Here is a 27,550-nt window from a genome sequence, read left to right as displayed (position 1 = left end):
GACAATGACGCCTGGCGGAGCCCGTCCCTCTCCAGGCCTGGCCACGGCCGACTTGCCCCAACTCGGAGGCTCGCCCTGGCCATGGGCACTTAGCCGTTGAAGTTCTTCTGAACCCCTTCCGTCCTGGCCGGTGATCTTCTTCTAGGAGATCCTTCGCCCAGTGGTGCAGTGACAACACCACCCTCTCACGTGGGTCAAGAAGAGCATGCTCAAGGCAAAGGAAGACTGGATTACTGATCAGTGCAACGACATTGAACGGAACCTCAAAGCAAACAACACCAAGAAGGCCTACCAAGTAGTGAAAGACCTCACAAGCAGCAAGCAAGGACGACCAAACACCATCCTTGACAAAAACGGGAAGTGTCTGACCGAATCCAAAGACATCTTGAACAGGTGGACAGAGTATGCCGCAGATCTATACTCATACCGCGCAACAGGAGACGCAGAGAAGCTCAACACCCCTCTAGCAACAGACACAGACTGCTTCCCCATCCTCAGAGAAGAAGTGGAGGAAGCAGTGAAGCATTGACAACATCCCAGGAGAACTAGTGCAAGCAGGGAGTGAGGCCATGATTGTTGCGCTACATGCAATCTGTCAGAAGATCTGGGAGACAGGAGAGTGGCCAACAAAATGGACCCAATCTCTAGTGATCACCCTACCAAAGAAAGGCAACCTAAAACAGTGCAACAACTACCGTACCATCAGCCTGATATGCCATCCTAGCAAAGTGATGCTCAGGATCATATCGAACAGGTTAAGACCTCAGGCTGAAGCAATCATAGCTGAAGAGCAGGCAGGATTCAGGACTGGACGCAGCACAACTGAGCAGATCTTTAACCTCAGGATTCTGTGTGAGAGATACCTTAAACACCAACAAGAACTCTACCACGTATTCGTAGACTTCAAGAAAGCATTCGACAGAGTGTGGCATGCGGCACTCTGAGCGACCATGAACTACTACAACATTAACGCAAACCTCATCCGCGTCACACAGAACCTCTATGAGAAGGCCAGCAGTGCAGTTTACCTCAATGAAGACATTGGAGACTGGTTCCGAACCACAGTTGGAGTAAGACAAGGATGTTTGCTCTCGCCGACACTCTTCAATGTTTTCCTTGAAAGAATCATGGCAGATGCACTTGAAGACCATCAAGGAACAGTCAGCATTGGTGGCAGAACAATCACAAACCTGCGTTTTGCTGATGATATAGATGGACTCGCAGGCTCGGAACAAGAACTAGAGAACCTGGTCAGGCAACTAGACAGATCCTCCACAGCTTACGGCATGGAAATCAATGCAAACAAAACAAAACTGATGACAAGTAATATCAATGGAATTCAAAATGACATCACTGCCAACGGAGAAAAGCTTAAAACCGTGAAGAACTTCAAATATCTTGGAGCAATAGTTTCAGATGAGGGGTCCAAACCTGAAGTATTGGCCAGAATTGCAATGACAGCTGCAACACTTGCTAAACTGAACACCATTTGGAAGGACAAGACAATCAAGCTCAGCTCAAAAATAAGACTCTTGCGTTCCCTTGTACACTCAGTTTTTCTGTATGCTTGTGAAACATGGACTCTTACAGCAGAATTAGAGAAGAGGATTCAGGCCTCAGAAATGAGATGCTTTAGAAGACTGCTTGGCATCTCTTACAAAGATCACATAACTAATGAGGAAGTCAAAAACAGAATAAGGCAAGCCATTGGTCCGTATGAAGATCTTCTCACCACCATCAAGAGACACAAACTAAAATGGTTCGGCCACGTAACAAGAAGAGATGGGCTTGTCAAGACAGTGCTCCAGGGAACAGTCAGAGGAGGAAGGAAGAGAGGAAGACAGAAAAAGAGATGGAAAGACAACATCACAGAATGGACAGGACTGAAGCTGAGCGAAGCGGTCACTCATGTGAAGGACAGGGAAGGATGGAAAGGACTGGTTGCTAGGTCATCTGTAGCGCCCCAACGGCAACCGCCATGGGGCAGGTGAGGTGAGGTGAGGTGAGACTCGGTGCTATATCTATAAACGTGTGGGACAATGCTGCCACTGGGACACGTGTGTGTGTGTGCGTGTGTGTGTACGCATCATACACAAACATTGTCACCGCGAGCTGCGGTGATTAGAGGAGACATAGAGGCCAGAAGACGCGTGGCTCTTTTGGCCTCTCTTCATGCGCACGCGCACTGAGAGTGTGCGTCCATTCGGAAGCTCTCGTGGCTCGCTCGGACAGCCATTTTGGGTTAGGAGATTTGTAGCATAGAGCTCTTGTACGTTAGCGTGTTGTTCGCTGACCCATTGAGCCAGCGCTATTCTCATTCGGGGTCACTACATTTGATACAGAATGGGGGAGGCAGCGTGTTGCGTTCGTCTCCGTGCCGCACAAACCACTCGCCACGATTGAGTGCCTTTAAATGACAGAAACACTGAATGTTCATCTTGGGGTCCTTTTTTTTTGTACACGATCAATGGAAAATTGTGAGGGTAAAACATATTTAGTTCACTCATTTGCACAGCCATACCCACTGTACAAGAACTGTTTTAGAAACATTATTAAAATTTCGAAATTTCATAACTTCCTTATTTTTCTTCCGATTTCAACCATTTTTTTTTTACTGTTGAGCTCGTAAAATGTAACAATTCTTTTATCAAACTGACTTATATTTGGACTGGATTTCCTATTTAATAATTGCTGTGTTTTTCAGGCCTCTACTTTTGATTTGACTTTGCAACTGTTCAGGGGCGTATGATGTACATAATCATATCATACAAGAATATTGTTAAAGATAATAAAAAGTTTTGGTACCTCAAAAGCTTCCCTGAATTTCCTTGTCTTGGTTTGTGTTTCAGGTTAAAGTACGTTGTCTGTGAGAATTACTCGCCCCAAAGTGCTCTCATGTCTTAGTAATCATGCAATAATGGTTTCGTACCAGAGCCGACGCTGTACAGCGTCGATAAATATTGTACGAAACCACTGACTGCGACCAGCAGCGTGCAGCCCATTGTACGCATAGCTAACTGCGACCAGCAGCCCCATACGCATAGCGTAATGGGGCTTCGCATTGTAGCATTCAGGATCACGACAGAATTAGTATCGCGGGTAAATGTCAACTTAAAATCCAAAAATATCTTCGATTTGAAGACCTACCAATTAAGTTGAAGTATTGAAAACAGGCTTCGAACAACGTTTGGTTCTGCCAATAGTCCCTTTCTGTTCGAATTGATGACTGAATGTGACTCGGTCAAGAGGACCTTGGGAGAGCTACACACTGAATACCATGGCCAGCGCATGCGCACACAAACATCTTATCCGTTCATGGATTTGAAATTTGTGTGCATGTGATGTGTTCGCATGCACTGGCTGTAGTATTCAGTGTACAGTATGTAGCTCTCCTAAGGTCCTGTCGACCGAGTCACATTCAGTCATCAATTCGAACAGAAAGGGACTATAGGCAGAACCAAACGTTGCCCAAAGCCTTTTTTCAATACTTCAACTTAATTGGTAAGTCTTTAAATTGAAAAATTTATGGGATTTTAAGTTGACATTTACCCTGCGATACTAAATCTGTCATGATCCTGAATGCTACAATGCGAAGCCCGATTACGCTATGCGTATGGGACTGCTGGTCGCTATGCGTATGGGGCTGCTGGTCGCAGTTAATTGCATGATTACTTAGACGTGAGAGCACTTTGGGGCGAGTAAGTCTCACAGTGTTAGTTATATGAAAGGTACTTTAACCTGAAACACAAACTAAGACAAGGAAATTCAAGGACACTTTTGAGGTACCAAAACTTTTTATTATCTTTAAGGGATGAATAATCTCTTTAGGTTAATCAAAAGTGGAGAAAAACATCATCCCACGATATCAAACACGAATTCTACTTTTCACTATCTTTATTTTTTTTTTTGTGTAATCTATCTTTCTTTCCAGACACAAACGCAGTTATCGTCATAACCCACAAGCGTGAATGCGCCAATCCGAAAGCGGTTCGTCAGGATATGGTTGATTTCACAGGAATTACAGGAGAGAAACGAATTTGGATGTTTGAAAACTATACCGGCGCAAATCATGTGGGAAGCCCCAAGAAAGACGTGAAGTATCTGGAGTTTCTCTGGTCTGCTTTGCAGATCTGTGATCACACAATCTATCATCGCCAAATGAAGAGTCGAGAATTAAAAGAAGAAGAACCTGGCTGGGGTCGGAGGATCCTTAATTTGTTCGGCTTTTAATCGCATGGATGTACAGTCCTGTAAGCACATTCGGTCATGCGGTGTTACTTTGGTTTAAAAAAAATACAAATCGGTACACGTAATATGATATGGCTATACGCTGATTATGTGGTGGAATGCCTGTAGATTGTGTGTTACAGTAGTATATCATCATGTGTGATTTTTTTTTAAACTTTATAAAACCAGTGGGAATAAGGTGGAAACAAATGAAATGAAATTGAATTAACGCAATGTTAGTAGTTTTTACGATGTTAGCAAAAAAAGTTATCGTAATTGTTGTTTATTATCTCTGTTAAAAGAAAAGTGCAAAGAAGAAAACTGTGGAACTGGTAACAAATTTTCATATCTTCCGTATTTTCTATTTGGCTGTACAATTACGTGTAAGCCCACTATCGGCTCGTGCCTCATTTTAGTCATTTTGTTTGCCACGGCTTTGATACAAAATCACTTAACATGTTCTCTCTTTCTTTCTTGCTTTCTCTCTCTCTCTCTCTCTCTCTCGATATATATATATATATATATATATATATATATATATATACATATATATAGGCGTACCTGTGTTTTGGTGCCTTGTCTGCTACCGGCGGTTTCACGCTGTCGCGATCCTCAGGCAGACTGACAAAGTGGTGTGTTTCTGTGCTCATGTGGCGCGGTGGATCGGTTTGACGCATGGATGATTTTTCTTTTCCGGTGTCTGCATTTGGATATAAGCTCGGACCTTTTATTGAGTGCGTTTTTGTTTCGGATGATGATGACCTTCTCATCGAGGCAGTAGTTGCACAGGCCACTCCTTCTTAGAGTTAAGTTTGACTTTTTTTGGATGTCCCATGTCAGTGTGAAGTTTACGCGTTTTTCTTTCAGGCTCCAGATGTATTTTGAGAGTTGGGTTTCGTTTTTGTATTTCTCATTCTTGATGGATTTAACATGATTCCTATATCTATCTTTGAAGGTACCCCCCGCCAGCCCGTAGTAGCACATTTCCTCGTTGTCATTACTTCGGGCTATATATATATATGGGTCAGAATTTTGAACGATGTACAATTGAGCCAAAACAAGGCAAAATTTAAAAAGCAGGAAATTTTCCAAATCATTCATCTTACCTGAAAGAGTATAACTCAAGCTTTAATATGAACCCAATTATACTAGGATTTTCCCAGAGGAACAAGTTTTTATTCACCGCTGAAGTTTACCATGTCCAGAGCAGCGAACGTCCGTGAGGAATAGTACTGCACATACATTTGAATACCATTTAACATAGTTTCCAAAGATTTGATTCAGTTCAAAATCCTAACGAAATATCTTAAGGGACATGTGTACATGATTGCAGAATATCAAGCTTGTACTCTTAACCTGTACGTAATGGTAGACAACTGATGATTTAACTAAATTCGTCATTTCTGTGGAAATATTGCTCTTCCGCTAAATACTTTCTCCACTTTACGCGCATTTTACAGAAACTCAATATTTTCACCTCTTATTTCACTATCCCATACTTTAATCCTCACTCCCAAATATTAATATACCTTTTTAAGATGTATCTCATCTGGGCAGTCTCTAAAACCCAACAAACATAGCATAGTTGTCATCACGGAGGTTCGCATGTAGCTCACGGACGTTCGGAACAAACAAGATATTGAACAATGCAGCTCTCTTGAGTTGGAAACGCATTCTACTCACAACAAACAGCAATTTCATGTCGAGAACAAATTCCTCTGCAAAATCCTGAATAGATATTACCAATTCTCAATTATATAAGCTTGTTTATCTTCTCATACTGAGGAATCAAAGAAAACAATTTTTCCATCTCTCGTAAATGAACGTACAAACGTACGTGTAATCTCAGTGACGTAGTCCATCCTTGAGAACGAATATATTTATCAAAATTTCGTTATCATGAAGTAAATATTCAGGTCTTATACTTGTTATATATAGTCTACAATGCAAAATTTGCTTTTTATATAACGAACGTGGTCACAGCTAAAATTATGACAAAGAATTAATATAGAAAAACAACAGAAATGTGCCCCGTTATAGAAATACGAAGTTTAGCTGGGGAGGGCAAACGAATACGTTAGGAAGAAATCCCTCTGTGTTTGCTCCTTGTGTTACACACTGTTTCCGAGGAGAATTTGTGTTATTATATTAGTCAGAAATGATAATAGGTTCGATACTGCGAAGTTTCGTCATAACAAGACACAATAAGTCCATATAACTTGGATGGATGTTTGTGACTTCGATGTTATGCAATATGGTTTGTTATAACAAACATTTTGTAGCGCGTCATTTCGGAGGCTCGCTATTCACACAGTTTGTCAATACGAAAATTGATAGAGTTCGTATAATCATGAAGCTTTTTTATTCGGTAAATGATAGGAATCTCCGAAGGTTAACCGAAAGGCTTATTAATTGGAACATGAAAAATTATGTTCGCTTATCCAAATGTGGAGAAACAAGTTAACAACTAAAATCCTCCAATTTCAAAACCTCATAATAACCGTTTTCACCTAAACGAATATCAGGCCCATTCCACTTTTAGAAGAACGGATCTAAAAATAATGATCCTTGATATCTATTTTTCGAAGAACATTTCTAATAACAAACCTCCTGAATTAATTACATTTTTTTCATTTTAGAATAACAAACCTTTGGACATCGGAGTAACGAATCTTTGGAAGAGCGAACGTATCAAAGTGTAACCTTAAACCTATTCTTAATCAGTACTTTTTTAAACATGTGTTTTCATAGTAAGAACAAAAGCACAAACAAATTGACGATCTCTCTGTCTCTTAAATGTAAAATGAAAAAAAAAAATCTTCGAAAAAATTACAAATGAATATTGCTTTTCATTGATGAGTATAAAACAACACCATGTGATGACAAGCGGAGGATTTCTGTGTTTTCATCAGACAATAATTGTATACTGCATGATTTTTGTTCGCTTGTGACGGCATTTCGATGAATAAAAAACATAAACAAACAAACAAAAACTTCTCCAGGGGAATTTGGTATAACGAGAGTGCACTGGCAATTCTTTTCCCTGTGTGTTGGAGCTCGATCCCTTCTCTGTTTCTCAGTCATTTTCATTCAACTGCTTCCCCGTCCTTTTGAAACTTTTCCGTTTCTATTCAACACATGCTCATTACAGACTTCTTCCGTCATTATCCTGAATGTGATTGCGTAGCACTTTTCGGATTTGTTTTGGTTTGTTTTGTTTTGTTTTTGTTTTCTGTTTGGTCGCAGCATGTTCAGGCTATTGAGGGAATGAGAGAAAAATCGTCATGAAGAGAAAAATAAGAATGAATTAAGGCATTTAATATCATGACAATTACAACGAACGTCCGTTATGGAGACCAAAACTGGATGTGTTCTGTTTGAGACGGCAGCTACCATACTCAAAAGATAAACACTTAGAGCACCTGTCACTAAAAAGTGGCACTGATCCTCTTTCTCCTACTATGTAATCCATTGACTTATTCAACCAACGAACATCCGTGAAAAAAAAAAAACGTTTTCCGTTTGTTATTACAGGTAAATTGAGTGCTGAACGCTATTCACTTTCGGGTATGAGCGGCTCGGTGATTTGGTAATATTTTCAACTAACATTAACTTAATGTGCAGTGATATATTTGCAATGGTCAGAAATTTCCTTTCTCGGACAGAACGTCCGTGAGCGAAACTTTCAGAACCTGTAACAGTACAAATTGTCTTTAGAACCTCATTAGAAAGAAATTTAAACGCACAGAAATAACAGATTACGCAAAATTCCATTTTCCTATAACTTTGTTTTAAGTGTTTAGCTGTTTTTGTATAATTAGAGGGAAAACAAGCGTAAAATTGCGAGTAAATTTTGAGCTGTTTGTTCATCATAATCATATACCGCCTTAAAAATTCTGAAACTACTGCTCTAAACTCATTGTTTACTTTGTAAAACTTTATTTGTCGCTATTCGAGCCAAAAGTTTTAAAGAATACAGGACACTTTCGGGACAAGTTATCCCTATCGGAGGGATTGCATACGTCACGGACGTTCGCTGGAATTGTCACGGACGTTCGTTCTACTACTAGGGTCATGTTCCAGGACGGATAACTAATCGGCAGAGAGTACCTAGCCTTCCTAACTCTTTCAAAAATTTGAAAAAGGTATTGTCAATGCAAATTATAAGAAATTTGACATCCTTACAACATATGTATTGCTCAGAGGGGGATCAGGAGGTGATTTTTCAGAGAAAATATTAATTATTTGCTTGGTTTTTGGTGAATTGCATGGTCCAAAAACTGCGGACGAACCTCAGTCCGCTCCAAAAATGGCATGCAGCTCCTCGGCTAGAGAGCCAAAGATGAAATGCACCTTCGCCATCAAAGCAAGATGGTGTCCCACTCGAAAACGTTTTAATCATCACGGACGTTCTTTTTTTCTTGGAGGTTCGTCTAAAAATATAATTTCGGTTCCTATTTGAAAAAGGATGGACAGAAACTCAAAACAAACATATTATCGTGTTGCTAGATCTTAGTTGATTACGACTCAGAACAATATCGCCAATAACGTTTCATGGGCTACAATCTTTATTATAAAATAGCGGAAGCACGTCCGTGACGAAAACTGAGTATAATTTTGCATAAAAGAATATTACGTCCCATGTACAGCAAGCAGACGTACAATTTTTGCAGGATATGTTCATTAGGTGGAACACCAAATTTTCGTATACGTTACAGTTGGGACAACAAAGTAGAATTTGCAGCAGCGATAGAAATAAAAGCATCACGGACGTTCGTCTGTTTAGGACTTTGATATTTTAATTGTTCTCTGTAATTTTATACGTGCTCATAAAGTTCTTATAATTTTTGTGGTACATACCCATGATATGTCAGATCCAGAACATGGTCAGATATTAGATGCCACGTACCATTAGAAATGCACATCATTAGTTTGAAAAACAAAAATTATTGTGAAAATAGCGTTTTTACCGTATTTTTACGCTTTAAGTCCTTGTGAAATGAAATATATTAGGCAAAAGTCAACCAAACCATATATTTCCTGAAAGAAAATTTACCAATCTTTGATATGGCATGAAAAAATCTGGTTTCTTAGATCATCCTGGCGTGTTCTAAGGGAAAGAATGTCATAAGGTACGAAAATTGGCAATTGTACATCGTTCAAATTCTCACCCATATATATGACCCTGCACCTCAAAACAAACAAAAAGTCGCCAGACATGAATTTTTAGTTAAGACCATATTCTGAAAGAGCAGACTTTAAGCTTTAAAATGATGTATAACTCAAATCAAATGGACTCTCCTAACCTATCTAAATATTGGAAAGAAAGCACAAACTCAGGAAAAGTGTGAACTGAGAAAAGAGGCTCTGAAGTACAGTGTCTATTCAAGCGCTTAATCTTTACCAAACCGTGCTGGCTGTGCGATGAATGGGACAAAAAACAGGAAGTAAACCACCAGAGTAACAACAATGAAGAGAGTATCAGATTAAACTGAAATTAAGCATGCCTCATTAACACATTCTGTCCATAATATTTTATATATATTGTATATTTTATATTCACGACAAAATTCTTTTAGCCCACCTTCCATTTATGTATTTATGCCAATTGTTACGTCATCATCTATACCTCCACACCCACTTAAATCCTTACAATCTCAGTCGTTGTTCTCTCAATGTCCTTACTTGTAGTAGGTTATAGTTGCAACATGTGACCTTTCAGTGTTTTATTCTGTATTTTATATAACAACATTTGATTTGATCTTGTTCGTTTTAATCGGATCCCCCAATTATAGTATGGTCTAAAAATATCTGTACTTATGCTTCCCCTAATCTGATTTTACCACGGGACCTGCGGCTCTATACAAGCTTGCTTTTACGCAGGCCCCATCATATTTTTTTCGCATTATGATCTCAGTTTAACTCGCATGTATACAGACCTTGTGTATACCAAGACAAACTTTTGAACATTCCGGTGAAGTTCTATTTTGAATTATGTTCTGTATAGATTTCGTATCAATTTATTTTATATTGTGATATATGTGAGAAATATGAAAATAAATTGAAATGAAAATGAAATGAAATAATTAATGCCAACTTTCAAAGCAGTAGCACTATTCTTTCAAAAGTTATTAGAGTTGAAAGTGAAGAGTATGGACAAGATTTTTCAGAAATGAAAAAGGGATTCTAAAGACACACCAAATCGCACTATTCTACCAAAAAAAAAACACACAATTTACTGCCCGTTTTATGATACCAAATTTTAGCATATGGTAAAAGAAGACCCGCTCTTTCAGAAAATATGAAAAAGTCAAGTTCGGCTAGGTTGACCCATTTCACTTATTTTCAGTCCTCACGCAAAATCAGTGTGTGCGACTTTATGTTCGTTTTGAGGTGCACGGTCACATATATATATATATATAGTAAATAGGTAGAGTGAAATTTGCGTTGTGATTGGTTCGATAGTATCACGTGATTGTGCAAAAATTCCGGTATAGTGGCACGACCGTGCCACTATACCGAACGCTTTCAGTGCGTGCCTACGCTTTATGTACGAATAGATTCGCGCAGGGAGGGACGCAGGGCGAAGCATGTAACGCATGCGCGCGTAGAGCACTGGACGCAGAATGTAGGAGTTTATACGCGAGTCTGCTCTGTGATGTACAATACGCATACGCGGCTGTACTGTATACTAGCGTCACGCGCTGTGTACGTAAACTACAGTAGGTTGTGGTTAACTCTGCGTGCAACAAGTGCAGTGCCGGCGGTACGGTGAGTCTTGTTAGATCAAAATCATAGGGCCTAGACCTACGGAAAATACATGTGGATCGAGGGACCTGTTTACTATAACAATTAGTGCATGTTCTATTGATGCACCAGTACTGGACTATAGAACTCCAAATACTAAATTATCCCTCGTGCAGTTCTATTCACCTCGGCCTGCGGCCTCGGTGAAACAAAACAGCACTCGGGATAATTTAGTATTTGTCGTTCTCTAATCCAGTATAGTGCATCATAGAACATGCACTATTTGTATAATATAACGAGAAGCGGGCTTGGTCTCGTACGTGGTGGGTGCTGCATTATTCGGTATATGTGTGACGGAGGAATGACTTGCAGTATAGACGTTGCAGTGATGTTCACTATGCCTTTTTTTCCCCAAACTTTCGACTGTGTAACCAGCCTTTTTCAAGGGCTTGATGAGGCATAAACATAAAAGCAAAATAGCAACCAATTTGCATGCATTTAAACAGAAATTATTTGCCTTATGTTGTTTTCTGCCTTATTCTGTTGAAATGTATGCCAATTGGTGTGAATGTCTTGTTACTGTCTATATTCCGTTTGATTGGCTTCTTCTTATTATTATATTCTATTTCTGTTCAAATGCATGCAAATTGGTTGCTATTTTGCTTTTATGTTTATGTCTCATCAAGCCCTTGAAGAAAGGCTGGTTACACTGCAACGTCTATACTGCAAGTCATTCCTCCGTCACACACACACACACACACACACACACACATATATATATATATATATATATATATATATATGAAGAGTTTGTTCGCAAGAAACCAATAAGTCCATATTTGCCAAATGGAGATATTTGCGATTAAAGGTCAGGAAAAATAAAGAGAATAATAAGAAAATATTTGCTTCTCTTGACCATAACTTAAAAAATGTACCTTTATATGTAGGGACCAATATGTTATTTAAAAGGTATTATTTTGTACTTTATGACCGAGACCGTACTTTGAAATCTTCAAAAATGGACTTATCGGTTTTTGCGAACAAACTCTTCATATATAGATATCATTTATAGGCCAATGGTGGGACTTTATCCAGCCCTGGGCTGCATTAACAATGAACAAAATGACTCCTTAAAAGAATCACTCTGCTAACTATTAGTAACGATTAGGGAAATTGCAATGTTTGTATGCATATGTGGTACATGTGTAGAATTTTCTTGAGGATTGTGTGTTTGTGTGGGGTGCGTTTGAAGAGAAAAACACAATATTTGGTATCGTTCGATTATATGGTGACAGGTGATCATGATGATGCACACGACCTGGGAAGCATGTGTACATTACACTTTCGGAAACATGTTAAAAAAAAAAAAACTATGCATTTCCTGAATAGTGGTAGGTGAGTAATACCTGCTGAACTCTACAGAAACGCCTACCGCTCCTTATACTTCGCAATTTGCCTACCATGAAAAAGCTGCACTGCGGTGGTCCATTCTACTTACTTTAATCCCTTGCACACTGGTATGATTTTTATGTACACACACGTAATATATGTATAATTATACATATAAATTATATTATATATGTATATATAAAATCACTATTTGTGTATACTGTCTGGCTTAAAGAATTCACTCGGGAAATTGCCCGTTACTTCAAAGACAAGCCACGTTGTTGCTTTATATTATTAAAGATTTTCTTCTAACCTTCCCACAGGAGAAAATAACAATTTTAGTCTTGCTAGCATCAAAAGTCAAGCGCCATGTCTGACAATAACTATCCACAGCATCAACAGCTTTTTGTAACTCCTCCGGTGTTTCTGCTAAATCATTGTATCATCTGCATAAAGTAAACAAAAAAGATTTAGAGCTTTTTTGACGTTATCAATATGAGGAATTTTAAATTCGCTTCCATGGAAGTATGTACACTTACGTCAGTACTATAGCCATTTCAATTATGTCAAGACACGCTACATGATTATACATTTGCAGTAGTATATATACAACTAAGCGTAGGTACTTTACTTTAGAAACTTGTACAAAGCTGAGGAATTTAATGAGACATAGAAAGTTGTGCACGAGGCAAACATACAGTCTTTATATCGTCTGTTGAGTGAGGTGATAAGTAGGTTTCTCTTCCGAATGAAATACGTGTGAATGTTTTTGGAGTGTTTCTTTCCAAACAAAATAGCAATAGCTACAACAATTCTGTCACTATAGCGTGCATTTTAAAGGTAATAAATCCAAACTTTTTGACTTATTTTCCCTTAAACATTTACAGTTCCCCTGCGATTTATCTCTGCTGATTTGAACAGTTTTGAATTTAACGCATATATATATATATATATATATATATATAGAACGTACCGCAATTCTGATAATCCTTCTACTTTTTCTGGAACGGCTGCCTCGCATCACGTTGGTCCACTTTAATAGCTTTGTCCCCACCAGTGCCATGCTTGGTTATTGTATGACCTTATTTGTACCAACGAAAATATAGTAATTTCTTGTCTTGTTTAACAGTGATTACATCGGAGATGCGTAATACAATGTTGTACATAGTTAATGTCGTATGGACTAACGAAAACAGTGTGGAATTTCGAAAAATATCGTGATTTCTTGTACTGTTAAATGGTGTTTACAAATGCATATTGGTATATTGTACCTGTATATAATGTATGCATATAACATTGTATTATTTTCCATCTCGTTTTTTCTTTTGTATTCTAACCATCTTTGCTGGGCTTTTAACATAATAGTGTGCCACTCTTAATGCAAATTAATGTGAAACTTTGTTGTTGGTCGCGTAATGAAAGCTTGTGACAACTGGTAAACTGGTAGTAGAAAATATAGTAATTTCTTGTAATGTTAATAGTGATTACAATCAGACATGCATAATACAATGTTGTAAACTGCTAGTGTCGTATAGACTAACGAAAATGGTGTGGACTTTCGGTAAATAAAGTGATTTCTTGTACTGTTTAAGAGTGATTAGAAATGTATATTACCATGTTATACCTGTAAATAACGTATGTCTATAACAATGTCGGATCATTTTCCATCTCATTTTTTTTTTTTTGTATTCTATCTTTGCTGGGCTTTTAACATAATGTGCAACTCTTAATGCAAATTAATGTGATACTTTGCTGTTGGTCGCGTAATAAGCTTGTAATTCTTGGTAAACTGGTAGTATACATTCTGACAGGTATATTCTTCATATTATGGCAATTATTTGTCATTATCGTCGTTGTAAATAGCACGAGCATCTACCATCAAACTTCCATTCATGGAGAACACCCAGAAAACGAACGTGCACAAGCAAAGCTGGCCTCTCTTTCTTATGTGCACGTGAATATAAACCTGAAGACAGGGGAGAACATTAATTATGTTTTCAATGGCAGTCAACCCCCAAAGACTGCCTGCGCAAGAAAAGTGCAGTTGTTAGCATTTTGCCAGCTCATTGTTCCTCGACTTTTCCTTCGGTTTGTGATGCACGGTCACTAATGTAAATGCATCTGTGTAATCTGTAAAACCTATATTCTGGCGTGTGTTCCCTGTGTAAGATCTCATTTCACATTCTTCTTTTTTTTTCTCCCTTTTGATTTGGTAACAATAAAATGCATCACGTGCACGTATAAATTTGCATGTTTTTTTTTATACTGGTTATATGGCATATACACTTTGATGGCATACAATAAACACACATACACATCAGTAATTTCACATACGGCATTCTTCGATCTACAAGATGACATTAGAAGAGATACGACGTGATTAAAGGACAAGTTCACTTTCATAGACATATGGGTTGAGTGAATGCAGCAATATTAGTAGAACACATCAGTGAGAGTTTGAGGAAAATCGAACCATCCGTTCAAAAGTTATGAATTTTTGAAGTTTCTGCTCAGTCACAGCTGGATGAAAAGACTACTATAGCTTGTGATGTCACATGAGTACAACGATATAAAAAAAGAATAAACAAAATTCAACATATTTCGATTTTTCTCGCGTACCAAAAGAATACTAGTCTTCTATCTTCCAGAATTCAGGAGGTATAATATTAGCCTTAACATATGTCAGTAGTAAGTCGAAGAAATGTGCACTTTATTAAAAAAGTGAAGTTTTGTGAAATTCTCTTTTTATTTAATTTTTCAAGGGCTTTTAAGGCGTTGGGAAATGCTTGCTGTGTGTGGTATGGTGTCATAAGTTGGCTTTCCATGGCTTTCCATGGCTTTGATACTAAGTCGCTTAATGTGCTTTAGTATCAAAGCTCTCTCTCTTTCTTTCTTTCTTTCTTTCTTTCTTTCTTTCTCTCTCTCTCTCTGTCTGTCTCTCTCTCTCAGTATAAATATATTCAGTAGGTATTTCATTGGCCAAGGTTTTCATGCAGCGTTTTAATGATGGGACTTTACCAGGGTTGTATTAACAATGAAAAAAAAAAATGACCCTTTACCAGAGTCACTGGGCTCTCTACTAACCGTTTCCGATAGGGAGATTGGAATATTTGTATGTTCAAAATGTATATGGTTCGTGTAGAATTTTGCTTTGAGGATTATGTGTGTGTGTGGGGGGGGGGGGGGTTTAAAAAGAGGAACGTGATATTTGGTATCGTTCGATTATGTAGTGATAAGTTATCATGATGATGCACACGACCTGGGAAGCATAATATGTACGTTACACTTTTAGAAACATGTTTAGAAAAAATGACAACCTCTGCATTTCCTTACTATTGGTAGGTGAGTAATACCTGCTGAACTCTACAGAAACGCCTACCGCTCCTTATACGTCGCAATAATATGATGACATTTCTTTTTTTTTTCTGAAAACGGCCGCCTCGCATCACGTTGGTCCACTAGTACAGCTTTGTCCCCACCTGTGCCGTGCTTTGGTAATGGTATGTTATTTGTACTTACAAAAATATAGTAATTTCTTGTACTGTTTAATAATGATTATAATCAGACATGCATAATACAATGTTGTACATTGATGTCGTATGGACTAACGAAAATGGCGTGGACTTTCGAAAAAGTATAGTGATTTCTTGTACTGTTTGATAGTGATTACAAGGACAATGTTGTACATGTATATAATGTATGTATGTGTTGTATTATTTTCCATCTCTTTTTTATCTTTTGTATTCTAACTATCTTTGGTGGGCTTTTAACATAAAATTAAGTGCCACTCTTAATGCAAATTAATGTAATACTTTGCTGTTGGTCGCGTAATGTAAGCTTGTAATTCTTGGTAAACTGGTAGTATACATTCTGACAGGTATATTCTTCATATTAATGCAATTATTTGTCATTATCGTCGTTGTAAATAGCACGAGCATCTACCATCAAACTTCCATTCATGGAGAACACCCAGAAAACGAACGTGCACCAGCAAAGCTTGCCTGTCTTTTTTATGTGCACGTGAATATAAACCTGAAGGCAGGGAAGACAATTAATTATGTTTTCAATGGCTGTCAACCCCCGCAGACTGCCTGCGCAAGAAAAGTGCAGTTGTTAGCATTTTGCCAGCTCATTGTTCCTCGACTTTTCCTTCGTTTTGTGATGCACGGTCACTAATGTAAATGCATCTTTGTAATCTGTAAAGCCTATATTCTGGTGTGTGTTCCCCGGGTAAGGTCTCATTTCACATTGTTCTTTTTTTTTTCTCCCTTTTGATTTGGTAACAATAAAATGCATTACGTGCACGTATAAATTTGCATGTTTTTTTTAAAATACTGATTATATGGCATATACACTTTGATGGCATACAATAAACACACATAAACATCAGTAATTTCACATACGGCATTCTTCAATCTACAAGATGACAATAGAAGAGATACGACGTCATTAAAGGACAAGTTCACTTTCATAGACATATGGGTTGAGTGAATGCAGCAATATTAGTAGAACACATCAGGGAGAGTTTGAGGAAAATCGAACCATCCGTTCAAAAGTTATGAATTTTCAACGTATCTGCTCAGTCACAGCTGGATGAAAAGACTACTATAGCTTGTGATGTCACATGAGTACAACGATATAAAGAAAGAATAAACAAAATTCAACATATTTCGATTTTTCTCGCGTACCAAAAGAACACTAGACTTCTATCTTACAGAATTCAGGAGGTATAATATTAGCCTTAACATATGTCAGTAGTAAGTCGAAGAAATGTGCACTTTATTAAAAAAGTGAAGTTTTGTGAAATTCTCTTTTTATTTAATTTTTCAAGGGCTTTTAAGGCGTTGGGAAATGCTTGCTGTGTGTGGTGTGGTGTCATAATTTGGCTTTCCATGGCTTTCCATGGCTTTGATACTAAGTCGCTTAATGTGTTTTAGTATCAAAGCTCTCTCTCTTTCTTTCTTTCTTTCTTTCTTTCTCTCTCTCTCTCTCTCTCTCTGTCTCTCTCTCTCTCAGTATAAATATATTCAGTAGGTTTTTCGTTCGCCAAGGTTTTCGTGCAACGTTTTAATGGTGGGACTTTACCAGGGTTGTATTAACAATGAAAAAAAAATGACCCTTTACCAGAGTCACTGTGCTCTCTACTAACCGTTTCCGATAGGGAGATTGGAATATTTGTATGTTCAAAATGTATATGGTTCGTGTAGAATTTTGCTTTGAGGATTATGTGTGTGTGTGGGGGGGGGGGGGGGTTAAAAAGAGGAACGTGATATTTGGTATCGTTCGATTATGTAGTGATAAGTTATCATGATGATGCACACGACCTGGGAAGCATAATATGTACGTTACACTTTTAGAAACATGTTTAGAAAAAATGACAACCTCTGCATTTCCTTACTATTGGTAGGTGAGTAATACCTGCTGAACTCTACAGAAACGCCTACCGCTCCTTATACGTCGCAATAATATGATGACATTTCTTTTTTTTTTCTGAAAACGGCCGCCTCGCATCACGTTGGTCCACTAGTACAGCTTTGTCCCCACCTGTGCCGTGCTTTGGTTATTGTATGTTATTTGTACTTACAAAAATATAGTAATTTCTTGTACTGTTTAATAATGATTATAATCAGACATGCATTATACAATGTTGTACATTGATGTCGTATGGACTAACGAAAATGGCGTGGACTTTCGAAAAAGTATAGTGATTTCTTGTACTGTTTGATAGTGATTACAAGGACAATGTTGTACATGTATATAATGTATGTATGTGTTGTATTATTTTCCATCTCTTTTTTATCTTTTGTATTCTAGCTATCTTTGCTGGGCTTTTAACATAATATTAAGTGCCACTCTTAAAGGGATCGTACAGTTCTGGTTGAGACCTAATTTCAGGTTTCGAACATTTTTAGGTGAGATAATGAGAAATCTCATATGAAATATGAAAGAGCATGCAATTTTATGAGGAATTCAACGTTTATTTGATAAAAATTGGTTGTGAAATGGCTGAGATATCCAAAAAAGAACGATTCTAATAAAGTGTGGGGCCCACACTTTGTAACGATCGCTTTGTTTTACTTTGTTTTTGGATGTTTCAGTTATTCCAATCCCGATTTTCATCAAATAGATTTTGAATTCTTTTTAAAATGGTATGCTCTGTGCCATATCATAAGTGTTTTCTTGGTATCTTGCACAAATTCGAAAGCCTATTTCTCATCTCAACCAAAACTGTACTATCCCTTTAATTAATGCAAATTAATGTAATATTTTGCTGTTGGTCGCGTAATGTAAGCTTGTAATTCTTGGTAAACTCGTAGTATGCATTCTGACAGGTATATTCTTCATATTATGGCAATTACTTGACATTATCGTCGTTGTAAAATAGCACGAGCATCTACCATCAAAGTTCCATTCATGGAGAGCACCCAGAAAACGAACGTGCACCAGCAAAGCTTGCCTCTCTTTTTTATGTGCACGTGAATATAAACCTGAAGGCAGGGGAAAAATTATTTATGTTTTCAATGGTTGTCAACCCCCACAGACTGCCTGCGCAAGAAAAGTGCAGTTGTTAGCATTTTGCCAGTTCATTGTTCCTCGACTTTTCCTTCGGTTTGTGATGCACGGTCACTAATGTAAATGTATCTTTGTAATCTGTAAAGCCTATATTCTGGCGTGTGTTCCCCGTGTAAGATCTCATTTCACATTGTTCTTTTTTTTCTCCCTTTTGATTTGGTAACAATAAAATGCATTACGTGCACGTATAAATTTGCATGTTTTTTTATACTGGTTGTATGGCATATACACTTTGATGGCATACAATAAACACACATACACATCAGTAATTTCACATACGGCATTCTTCGATCTACAAGGTGACATTAGAAGAGATACGACGTGATTAAAGGACAAGTTCACTTTCATAGACATATGGGTTGAGTGAATGCAGCAATGTTAGTAGAACACATCAGTGAGAGTTTGAGGAAAATCGAACCATCCGTTCAAAAGTTATGAATTTTTGAAGTTTCTGCTCAGTCACAGCTGGATGAAAAGAGTACTATAGCTTGTGATGTCACATTAGTACAACGATATAAAGAAAGAATAAACAAAATTCAACATATTTCGATATTTTCTCGCGTAACAAAAGAACACTAGACTTCTATCTTACAGAATTCAGGAGGTATAATATTAGCCTTAACATATGTCAGTAGTAAGTCGAAGAAATGTGCACTTTATTAAAAAAGTGAAGTTTTGTGAAATTCTCTTTTTATTTAATTTTTCAAGGGCTTTTAAGGCGTTGGGAAATGCTTGCTGTGTGTGGTATGGTGTCATAAGTTGGCTTTCCATGGCTTTCCATGGCTTTGATACTAAGTCGCTTAATGTGCTTTAGTATCAAAGCTCTCTCTCTTTCTTTCTTTCTTTCTTTCTTTCTTTCTCTCTCTCTCTCTGTCTGTCTCTCTCTCTCAGTATAAATATATTCAGTAGGTATTTCATTGGCCAAGGTTTTCATGCAGCGTTTTAATGATGGGACTTTACCAGGGTTGTATTAACAATGAAAAAAAAAATGACCCTTTACCAGAGTCACTGGGCTCTCTACTAACCGTTTCCGATAGGGAGATTGGAATATTTGTATGTTCAAAATGTATATGGTTCGTGTAGAATTTTGCTTTGAGGATTATGTGTGTGTGTGGGGGGGGGGGGTTTAAAAAGAGGAACGTGATATTTGGTATCGTTCGATTATGTAGTGATAAGTTATCATGATGATGCACACGACCTGGGAAGCATAATATGTACGTTACACTTTTAGAAACATGTTTAGAAAACATGACAACCTCTGCATTTCCTTACTATTGGTAGGTGAGTAATACCTGCTGAACTCTACAGAAACGCCTACCGCTCCTTATACGTCGCAATAATATGATGACATTTCTTTTTTTTTTCTTAAAACGGCCGCCTCGCATCACGTTGGTCCACTAGTACAGCTTTGTCCCCACCTGTGCCGTGCTTTGGTTATTGTATGTTATTTGTACTTACAAAAATATAGTAATTTCTTGTACTGTTTAATAATGATTATAATCAGACATGCATTATACAATGTTGTACATTGATGTCGTATGGACTAACGAAAATGGCGTGGACTTTCGAAAAAGTATAGTGATTTCTTGTACTGTTTGATAGTGATTACAAGGACAATGTTGTACATGTATATAATGTATGTATGTGTTGTATTATTTTCCATCTCTTTTTTATCTTTTGTATTCTAACTATCTTTGCTGGGCTTTTAACATAAAATTAAGTGCCACTCTTAATGCAAATTAATGTAATACTTTGCTGTTGGTCGCGTAATGTAAGCTTGTAATTCTTGGTAAACTGGTAGTATACATTCTGACAGGTATATTCTTCATATTAATGCAATTATTTGTCATTATCGTCGTTGTAAATAGCACGAGCATCTACCATCAAACTTCCATTCATGGAGAACACCCAGAAAACGAACGTGCACCAGCAAAGCTTGCCTGTCTTTTTTATGTGCACGTGAATATAAACCTGAAGGCAGGGAAGACAATTAATTATGTTTTCAATGGCTGTCAACCCCCGCAGACTGCCTGCGCAAGAAAAGTGCAGTTGTTAGCATTTTGCCAGCTCATTGTTCCTCGACTTTTCCTTCGTTTTGTGATGCACGGTCACTAATGTAAATGCATCTTTGTAATCTGTAAAGCCTATATTCTGGCGTGTGTTCCCCGGGTAAGGTCTCATTTCACATTGTTCTTTTTTTTTTCTCCCTTTTGATTTGGTAACAATAAAATGCATTACGTGCACGTATAAATTTGCATGTTTTTTTTTTAATACTGATTATATGGCATATACACTTTGATGGCATACAATAAACACACATAAACATCAGTAATTTCACATACGGCATTCTTCAATCTACAAGATGACAATAGAAGAGATACGACGTCATTAAAGGACAAGTTCACTTTCATAGACATATGGGTTGAGTGAATGCAGCAATATTAGTAGAACACATCAGGGAGAGTTTGAGGAAAATCGAACCATCCGTTCAAAAGTTATGAATTTTCAACGTATCTGCTCAGTCACAGCTGGATGAAAAGACTACTATAGCTTGTGATGTCACATGAGTACAACGATATAAAAAAAGAATAAACAAAATTCAACATATTTCGATTTTTCTCGCGTACCAAAAGAACACTAGACTTCTATCTTACAGAATTCAGGAGGTATAATATTAGCCTTAACATATGTCAGTAGTAAGTCGAAGAAATGTGCACTTTATTAAAAAAGTGAAGTTTTGTGAAATTCTCTTTTTATTTAATTTTTCAAGGGCTTTTAAGGCGTTGGGAAATGCTTGCTGTGTGTGGTGTGGTGTCATAATTTGGCTTTCCATGGCTTTCCATGGCTTTGATACTAAGTCGCTTAATGTGTTTTAGTATCAAAGCTCTCTCTCTTTCTTTCTTTCTTTCTTTCTTTCTCTCTCTCTCTCTCTCTCTCTGTCTCTCTCTCTCTCAGTATAAATATATTCAGTAGGTTTTTCGTTCGCCAAGGTTTTCGTGCAACGTTTTAATGGTGGGACTTTACCAGGGTTGTATTAACAATGAAAAAAAATGACCCTTTACCAGAGTCACTGTGCTCTCTACTAACCGTTTCCGATAGGGAGATTGGAATATTTGTATGTTCAAAATGTATATGGTTCGTGTAGAATTTTGCTTTGAGGATTATGTGTGTGTGTGTGGGGGGGGGGGGTTAAAAAGAGGAACGTGATATTTGGTATCGTTCGATTATGTAGTGATAAGTTATCATGATGATGCACACGACCTGGGAAGCATAATATGTACGTTACACTTTTAGAAACATGTTTAGAAAAAATGACAACCTCTGCATTTCCTTACTATCGGTAGGTGAGTAATACCTGCTGAACTCTACAGAAACGCCTACCGCTCCTTATACGTCGCAATAATATGATGACATTTCTTTTTTTTTCTGAAAACGGCCGCCTCGCATCACGTTGGTCCACTAGTACAGCTTTGTCCCCACCTGTGCCGTGCTTTGGTAATGGTATGTTATTTGTACTTACAAAAATATAGTAATTTCTTGTACTGTTTAATAATGATTATAATCAGACATGCATTATACAATGTTGTACATTGATGTCGTATGGACTAACGAAAATGGCGTGGACTTTCGAAAAAGTATAGTGATTTCTTGTACTGTTTGATAGTGATTACAAGGACAATGTTGTACATGTATATAATGTATGTATGTGTTGTATTATTTTCCATCTCTTTTTTATCTTTTGTATTCTAGCTATCTTTGCTGGGCTTTTAACATAATATTAAGTGCCACTCTTAAAGGGATCGTACAGTTCTGGTTGAGACCTAATTTCAGGTTTCGAACATTTTTAGGTGAGATAATGAGAAATCTCATATGAAATATGAAAGAGCATGCAATTTTGTGAGGAATTCAACGTTTATTTGATAAAAATTGGTTGTGAAATGGCTGAGATATCCAAAAAAAGAACGATTCTAATAAAGTGTGGGGCCCACACTTTGTAACGATCGCTTTGTTTTACTTTGTTTTTGGATGTTTCAGTTATTCCAATCCCGATTTTCATCAAATAGATTTTGAATTCTTTTTAAAATGGTATGCTCTGTGCCATATCATAAGTGTTTTCTTGGTATCTTGCACAAATTCGAAAGCCTATTTGTCATCTCAACCAAAACTGTACTATCCCTTTAATTAATGCAAATTAATGTAATATTTTGCTGTTGGTCGCGTAATGTAAGCTTGTAATTCTTGGTAAACTCGTAGTATGCATTCTGACAGGTATATTCTTCATATTATGGCAATTACTTGACATTATCGTCGTTGTAAAATAGCACGAGCATCTACCATCAAAGTTCCATTCATGGAGAGCACCCAGAAAACGAACGTGCACCAGCAAAGCTTGCCTCTCTTTTTTATGTGCACGTGAATATAAACCTGAAGGCAGGGGAAAAATTATTTATGTTTTCAATGGCTGTCAACCCCCACAGACTGCCTGCGCAAGAAAAGTGCAGTTGTTAGCATTTTGCCAGTTCATTGTTCCTCGACTTTTCCTTCGGTTTGTGATGCACGGTCACTAATGTAAATGTATCTTTGTAATCTGTAAAGCCTATATTCTGGCGTGTGTTCCCCGTGTAAGATCTCATTTCACATTCTTCTTTTTTTTTCTCCCTTTTGATTTGGTAACAATAAAATGCATTACGTGCACGTATAAATTTGCATGTTTTTTTATACTGGTTGTATGGCATATACACTTTGATGGCATACAATAAACACACATACACATCAGTAATTTCACATACGGCATTCTTCGATCTACAAGGTGACATTAGAAGAGATACGACGTGATTAAAGGACAAGTTTACTTTCATAGACATATGGGTTGAGTGAATGCAGCAATGTTAGTAGAACACATCAGTGAGAGTTTGAGGAAAATCGAACCATCCGTTCAAAAGTTATGAATTTTTGAAGTTTCTGCTCAGTCACAGCTGGATGAAAAGAGTACTATAGCTTGTGATGTCACATTAGTACAACGATATAAAGAAAGAATACACAAAATTCAACATATTTCGATATTTTCTCGCGTAACAAAAGAACACTAGACTTCTATCTTCCAGAAGTCAAGAGGTATAATATTAGCCTTAACATAATGTCAGTAATAAGTCGAAGAAATGTGCACTTTATTGAAAAAGTGAAGTTTTGTGAAATTCTCTTTTTATTTACCTTCTATATCGTTGTACGCATGTGACATCATATACTGCAGTAGTCTTCTCATCCAGCAGTGACTGTGCAAATACTTGAAAAATTCAGAACTTTTAAACGGATTGTCCGATTTCCCTCATACTTTCACTGATGTGTTCTACTAATATTGCTACATTCTCTCAATCCTTATGTATATGAAGGTGGACTTGTCCTTTAATACATTTGTTGATGCCGGCTCTTAGATACTGTCTAAAAAAAAATCGAGTGAAAATATTCACTCCTAAAAGAGTGAATACACAAAAAGAGTGAATTTAGAGTGAAATTGGAGTGAATTTTGAGTGGAAAATGTTCATTTTCACTCGTTTTAGAGTGACCTCAGGGATCACTCCAAAATCTTCGAGTGATCCTCAGGTCACTCCAAAATTAGTGAAAATGAAATTTTTCACTCAAAATTCACTCCAATTTCACTCTAAATTCACTCTTTTTTGTATTCACTCTTTTAAGAGTGAATATTTTCACTCGATTATTTTAGAGAGTATGACAGCTCCTGTAGAGAGAATTCAATCAAGATGGAGAAAAGTCTAGACATAAGACATTGGCGGATCCAGAGGAGAGCACTGAGCGCGAGCCCCCCTTTTTTTTTTTTTTTTTTTTTTTGGGGGGGGGGGGGGGGTAAAAACAAAAGAAAAAAATGCAAAGGGGCCTCCCCTTTACGGAATTCCTGGATCTGCCCCTGTGAGATGATTTTCTGCGTTCAATGGCATCACTGTCAATACAAGTCAGAATGAAATTATCTAGAGTTTATTTTACACTATGTCAGCCCCGTAGATTGCAAGTGTTCTGAAAAAAAGAGGGTATTCGAAACTTTACTGAATATTTTGAAGAATATTTGGGGAAGTAGCTATATAACGTAATAGATTTTTAAGGAATATTGTTTCATTTCATTTCGTTCATTTATTTAAGCACGGCAACATACTTCAGCCCGAAGGCTGCCTTTCGACAAATTTGACAAAGTATCAAAATTCATTTATATTTTATTATGAATATGTGTCATTTTATCCTATTCAAATTCATTTTAGACAGATGATTGCGCAGATGACAAAAGTATGTTCCTCGCTTTCTCAATGGTTAAACATTTTCACATAGAGTATTAATGGTCAGACTCATAAACACATCTTAAAACAATAGAGAGAGGTCGATCGCTCATGGTTCGCCCCAGATTGAGGACAAAACTAACTAAACTAGATAATGTGCTAAACGACAGTAAAAGAAAGTAAAACCGCTTTCAGTAAGATTGTTGGGTTGTAGTCTTGTGGATTGAAGTAGCTGTATGTAATGGTATATTCAAAACAAAGAACACCACTGCCTACTGCATTTACACATTTGGGCATAAGTAAGCTTTGTGATTACTTGCTCATGAAGTACTGGTCAAACGTAAACTTTATGTTACTTTTTAATGTAAATACATATGGATATAGAAACAATGTCGTGGAGAGCGTAAAAATATTAGAGGAAGCCATTTTAAGGACGGAAACGTCGAAGCGAATTGGCACAACTCAGCAAAATTAATGTGACCAATCTTATTTTAGTAACATTAACTTTGCCTATAAAGAAAAGCACGTCAAATATACGATGGAATATATATCTCGAAACATGATATGCAATAAGATCTTGTTATCAAAACAAAGCAAAAAAAGAAAAAAAACATTAACACAAAGAGGTTCATGAAAAGATTAGTGAAACATACTGTAGAATGTATTTTGACGTGCATTTCCTGGGTAACATTTTTGCTGAGTTATGCCAATTTGCTGTGACATTTCTGTCCTTAGAAGGACTTCTTCAAATATTTCTACGTCCTACATGGTCCATCTTGATATTACGAAGGGAGGATAGGAGGGACGAAGGGAGGAGATAAGGAGGAGGAACATATAACATGGATGAGAAAACGTTTTCACTGATTTCATTAATTTCATTAATATCATCACAAGTGTTTTTGCGTTTTTGTACAGGAGTTTACAGCTTTATCAGGCCTCACATTGTAGGAATTATCAAAATTTGACGAATGAGACTTGTTTTAGTGCAGATAAAGGGTGGGGGATCCGAAGGAGGTGATTTTTAAACGTCCACCCATGCAGAAACACACAGACATTCCAATATGTAAAATACATTGTCTTTTGGAGGCACCGAATGTACAATGTAAAAAGACAACAGAAAAGTCCATTTTTTTTTTAAGAGTACCGTTAGTGCACCAGTTTTCAACAGGACCCAGATTTCGACACCCAGCAGATAATTCTTATAAAATTTTATACTCAATATACAAACGTCTGACTTTAGCAATCAACCAAGTTATCAATCACATTTCTAGTCTTATATGTGACCCTGCACCTCAAAACAAACAAAAAGTCGCCAGGCATGAATTTTTAGTTAAGACCATATTCTAATAGAGCAGACTTTAAGCTTTAAAATGATGTATAACTCAAATCACATGGACTCTCCTAACCTATCTAAATATTGGAAAGAAAGCACAAACTCAGGAAAAGTGTGAACTGAGAAAAGAGGCTCTGAAGTACAGTGTCTATTCAAGCGCTTAATCTTTACCAAACCGTGCTGGCTGTGCGATGAATGGGACAAAGAACAGGAAGTAAACCACCAGAGTAACAACAATGAAGGGATTATCAGATTAAACTGAAATTCAGCATGCCTCATTAACACATTCTGTCCATAATTAATGCCAACTTTCAAAGCAGCAGCACTATCCTTTCAAAAGTTATTAGAGTTGAAAGTGAAGAGTGTGGACAAGGTTTTTCAGAAATGAAAAAGGGATTCTAAGGACACACCTAATCACACTATTCTACCAAAAATGTTCAAGATAAACTGCTAAAAAAACACACTTTCCTCCCCGTTTTATGATACCAAATTTTAGCACAATGTAAAAGAAGACCCGCTCTTTCAAAAAATATGAAAAAGTCAAGTTCGGCTAGGTTGACCCATTTCACTTATTTTCAGTCCTCACGCAAAATCAGTGTGTGCGACTTTATGTTCGTTTTGAGGTGCACGGTCACATAATTAAAATAAACACCGTTTGTCACTTGTCATCATAATCCGACGGTAGAATATTTAGGAGAAAAGCAACACAGTGTCAGCAGAAATGTTAATGTCAGCCACTTTTAGGGGTTCAAAACAATATGACGCATTCAAATTCATGAAAATTCTTCCGTCGAGATGTTTTCATTGCAACTGATTGACAAATTGCCCTACATCGACGTAAATGTTTACGTCGATGTAGGGCAATTTGTCAATCAGTTGCAATATGACGCATTTTGTATACATCGCCGTAACACTAAATTCACCCGTGCCGGTTATCTTGCTTTAGTATCAGTTTGTTTGCCAAATCTTGATGTTTGATTTCATAATCGTCTTTAGT

At 37.3% G+C, this 27,550-nt stretch overlaps 1 protein-coding gene across 1 annotated transcript in view; it reads left to right on the top strand.

Annotated features, from left to right (window-relative positions):
- Positions 1 to 5,242, top strand: part of LOC139736272 (uncharacterized) — a 43,881-nt gene extending 38,639 nt beyond the window's left edge. The window contains exons 9-10 of the mRNA XM_071647001.1: positions 3,932 to 4,250; positions 4,783 to 5,242. Of these exons, the coding sequence (XP_071503102.1) occupies positions 3,932 to 4,230 (299 nt within the window). The 3' untranslated portion in view covers positions 4,231 to 4,250; positions 4,783 to 5,242. The remainder of the gene's footprint in view (positions 1 to 3,931; positions 4,251 to 4,782) is intronic.
- The last annotated feature ends 22,308 nt before the right edge of the window (positions 5,243 to 27,550 follow it).

The sequence above is a fragment of the Diadema antillarum genome, unplaced genomic scaffold (genome assembly GCF_040938485.1).
Source record: "Diadema antillarum isolate AM-2024a unplaced genomic scaffold, OU_Dant_1.0 seq00000635_RagTag, whole genome shotgun sequence".
Classification (NCBI taxonomy): domain Eukaryota; kingdom Metazoa; phylum Echinodermata; class Echinoidea; order Diadematoida; family Diadematidae; genus Diadema; species Diadema antillarum.
The sequence above is the reverse complement of the archived record's forward strand: the minus strand, read 5'-3'. Positions and strand labels throughout refer to the sequence as shown.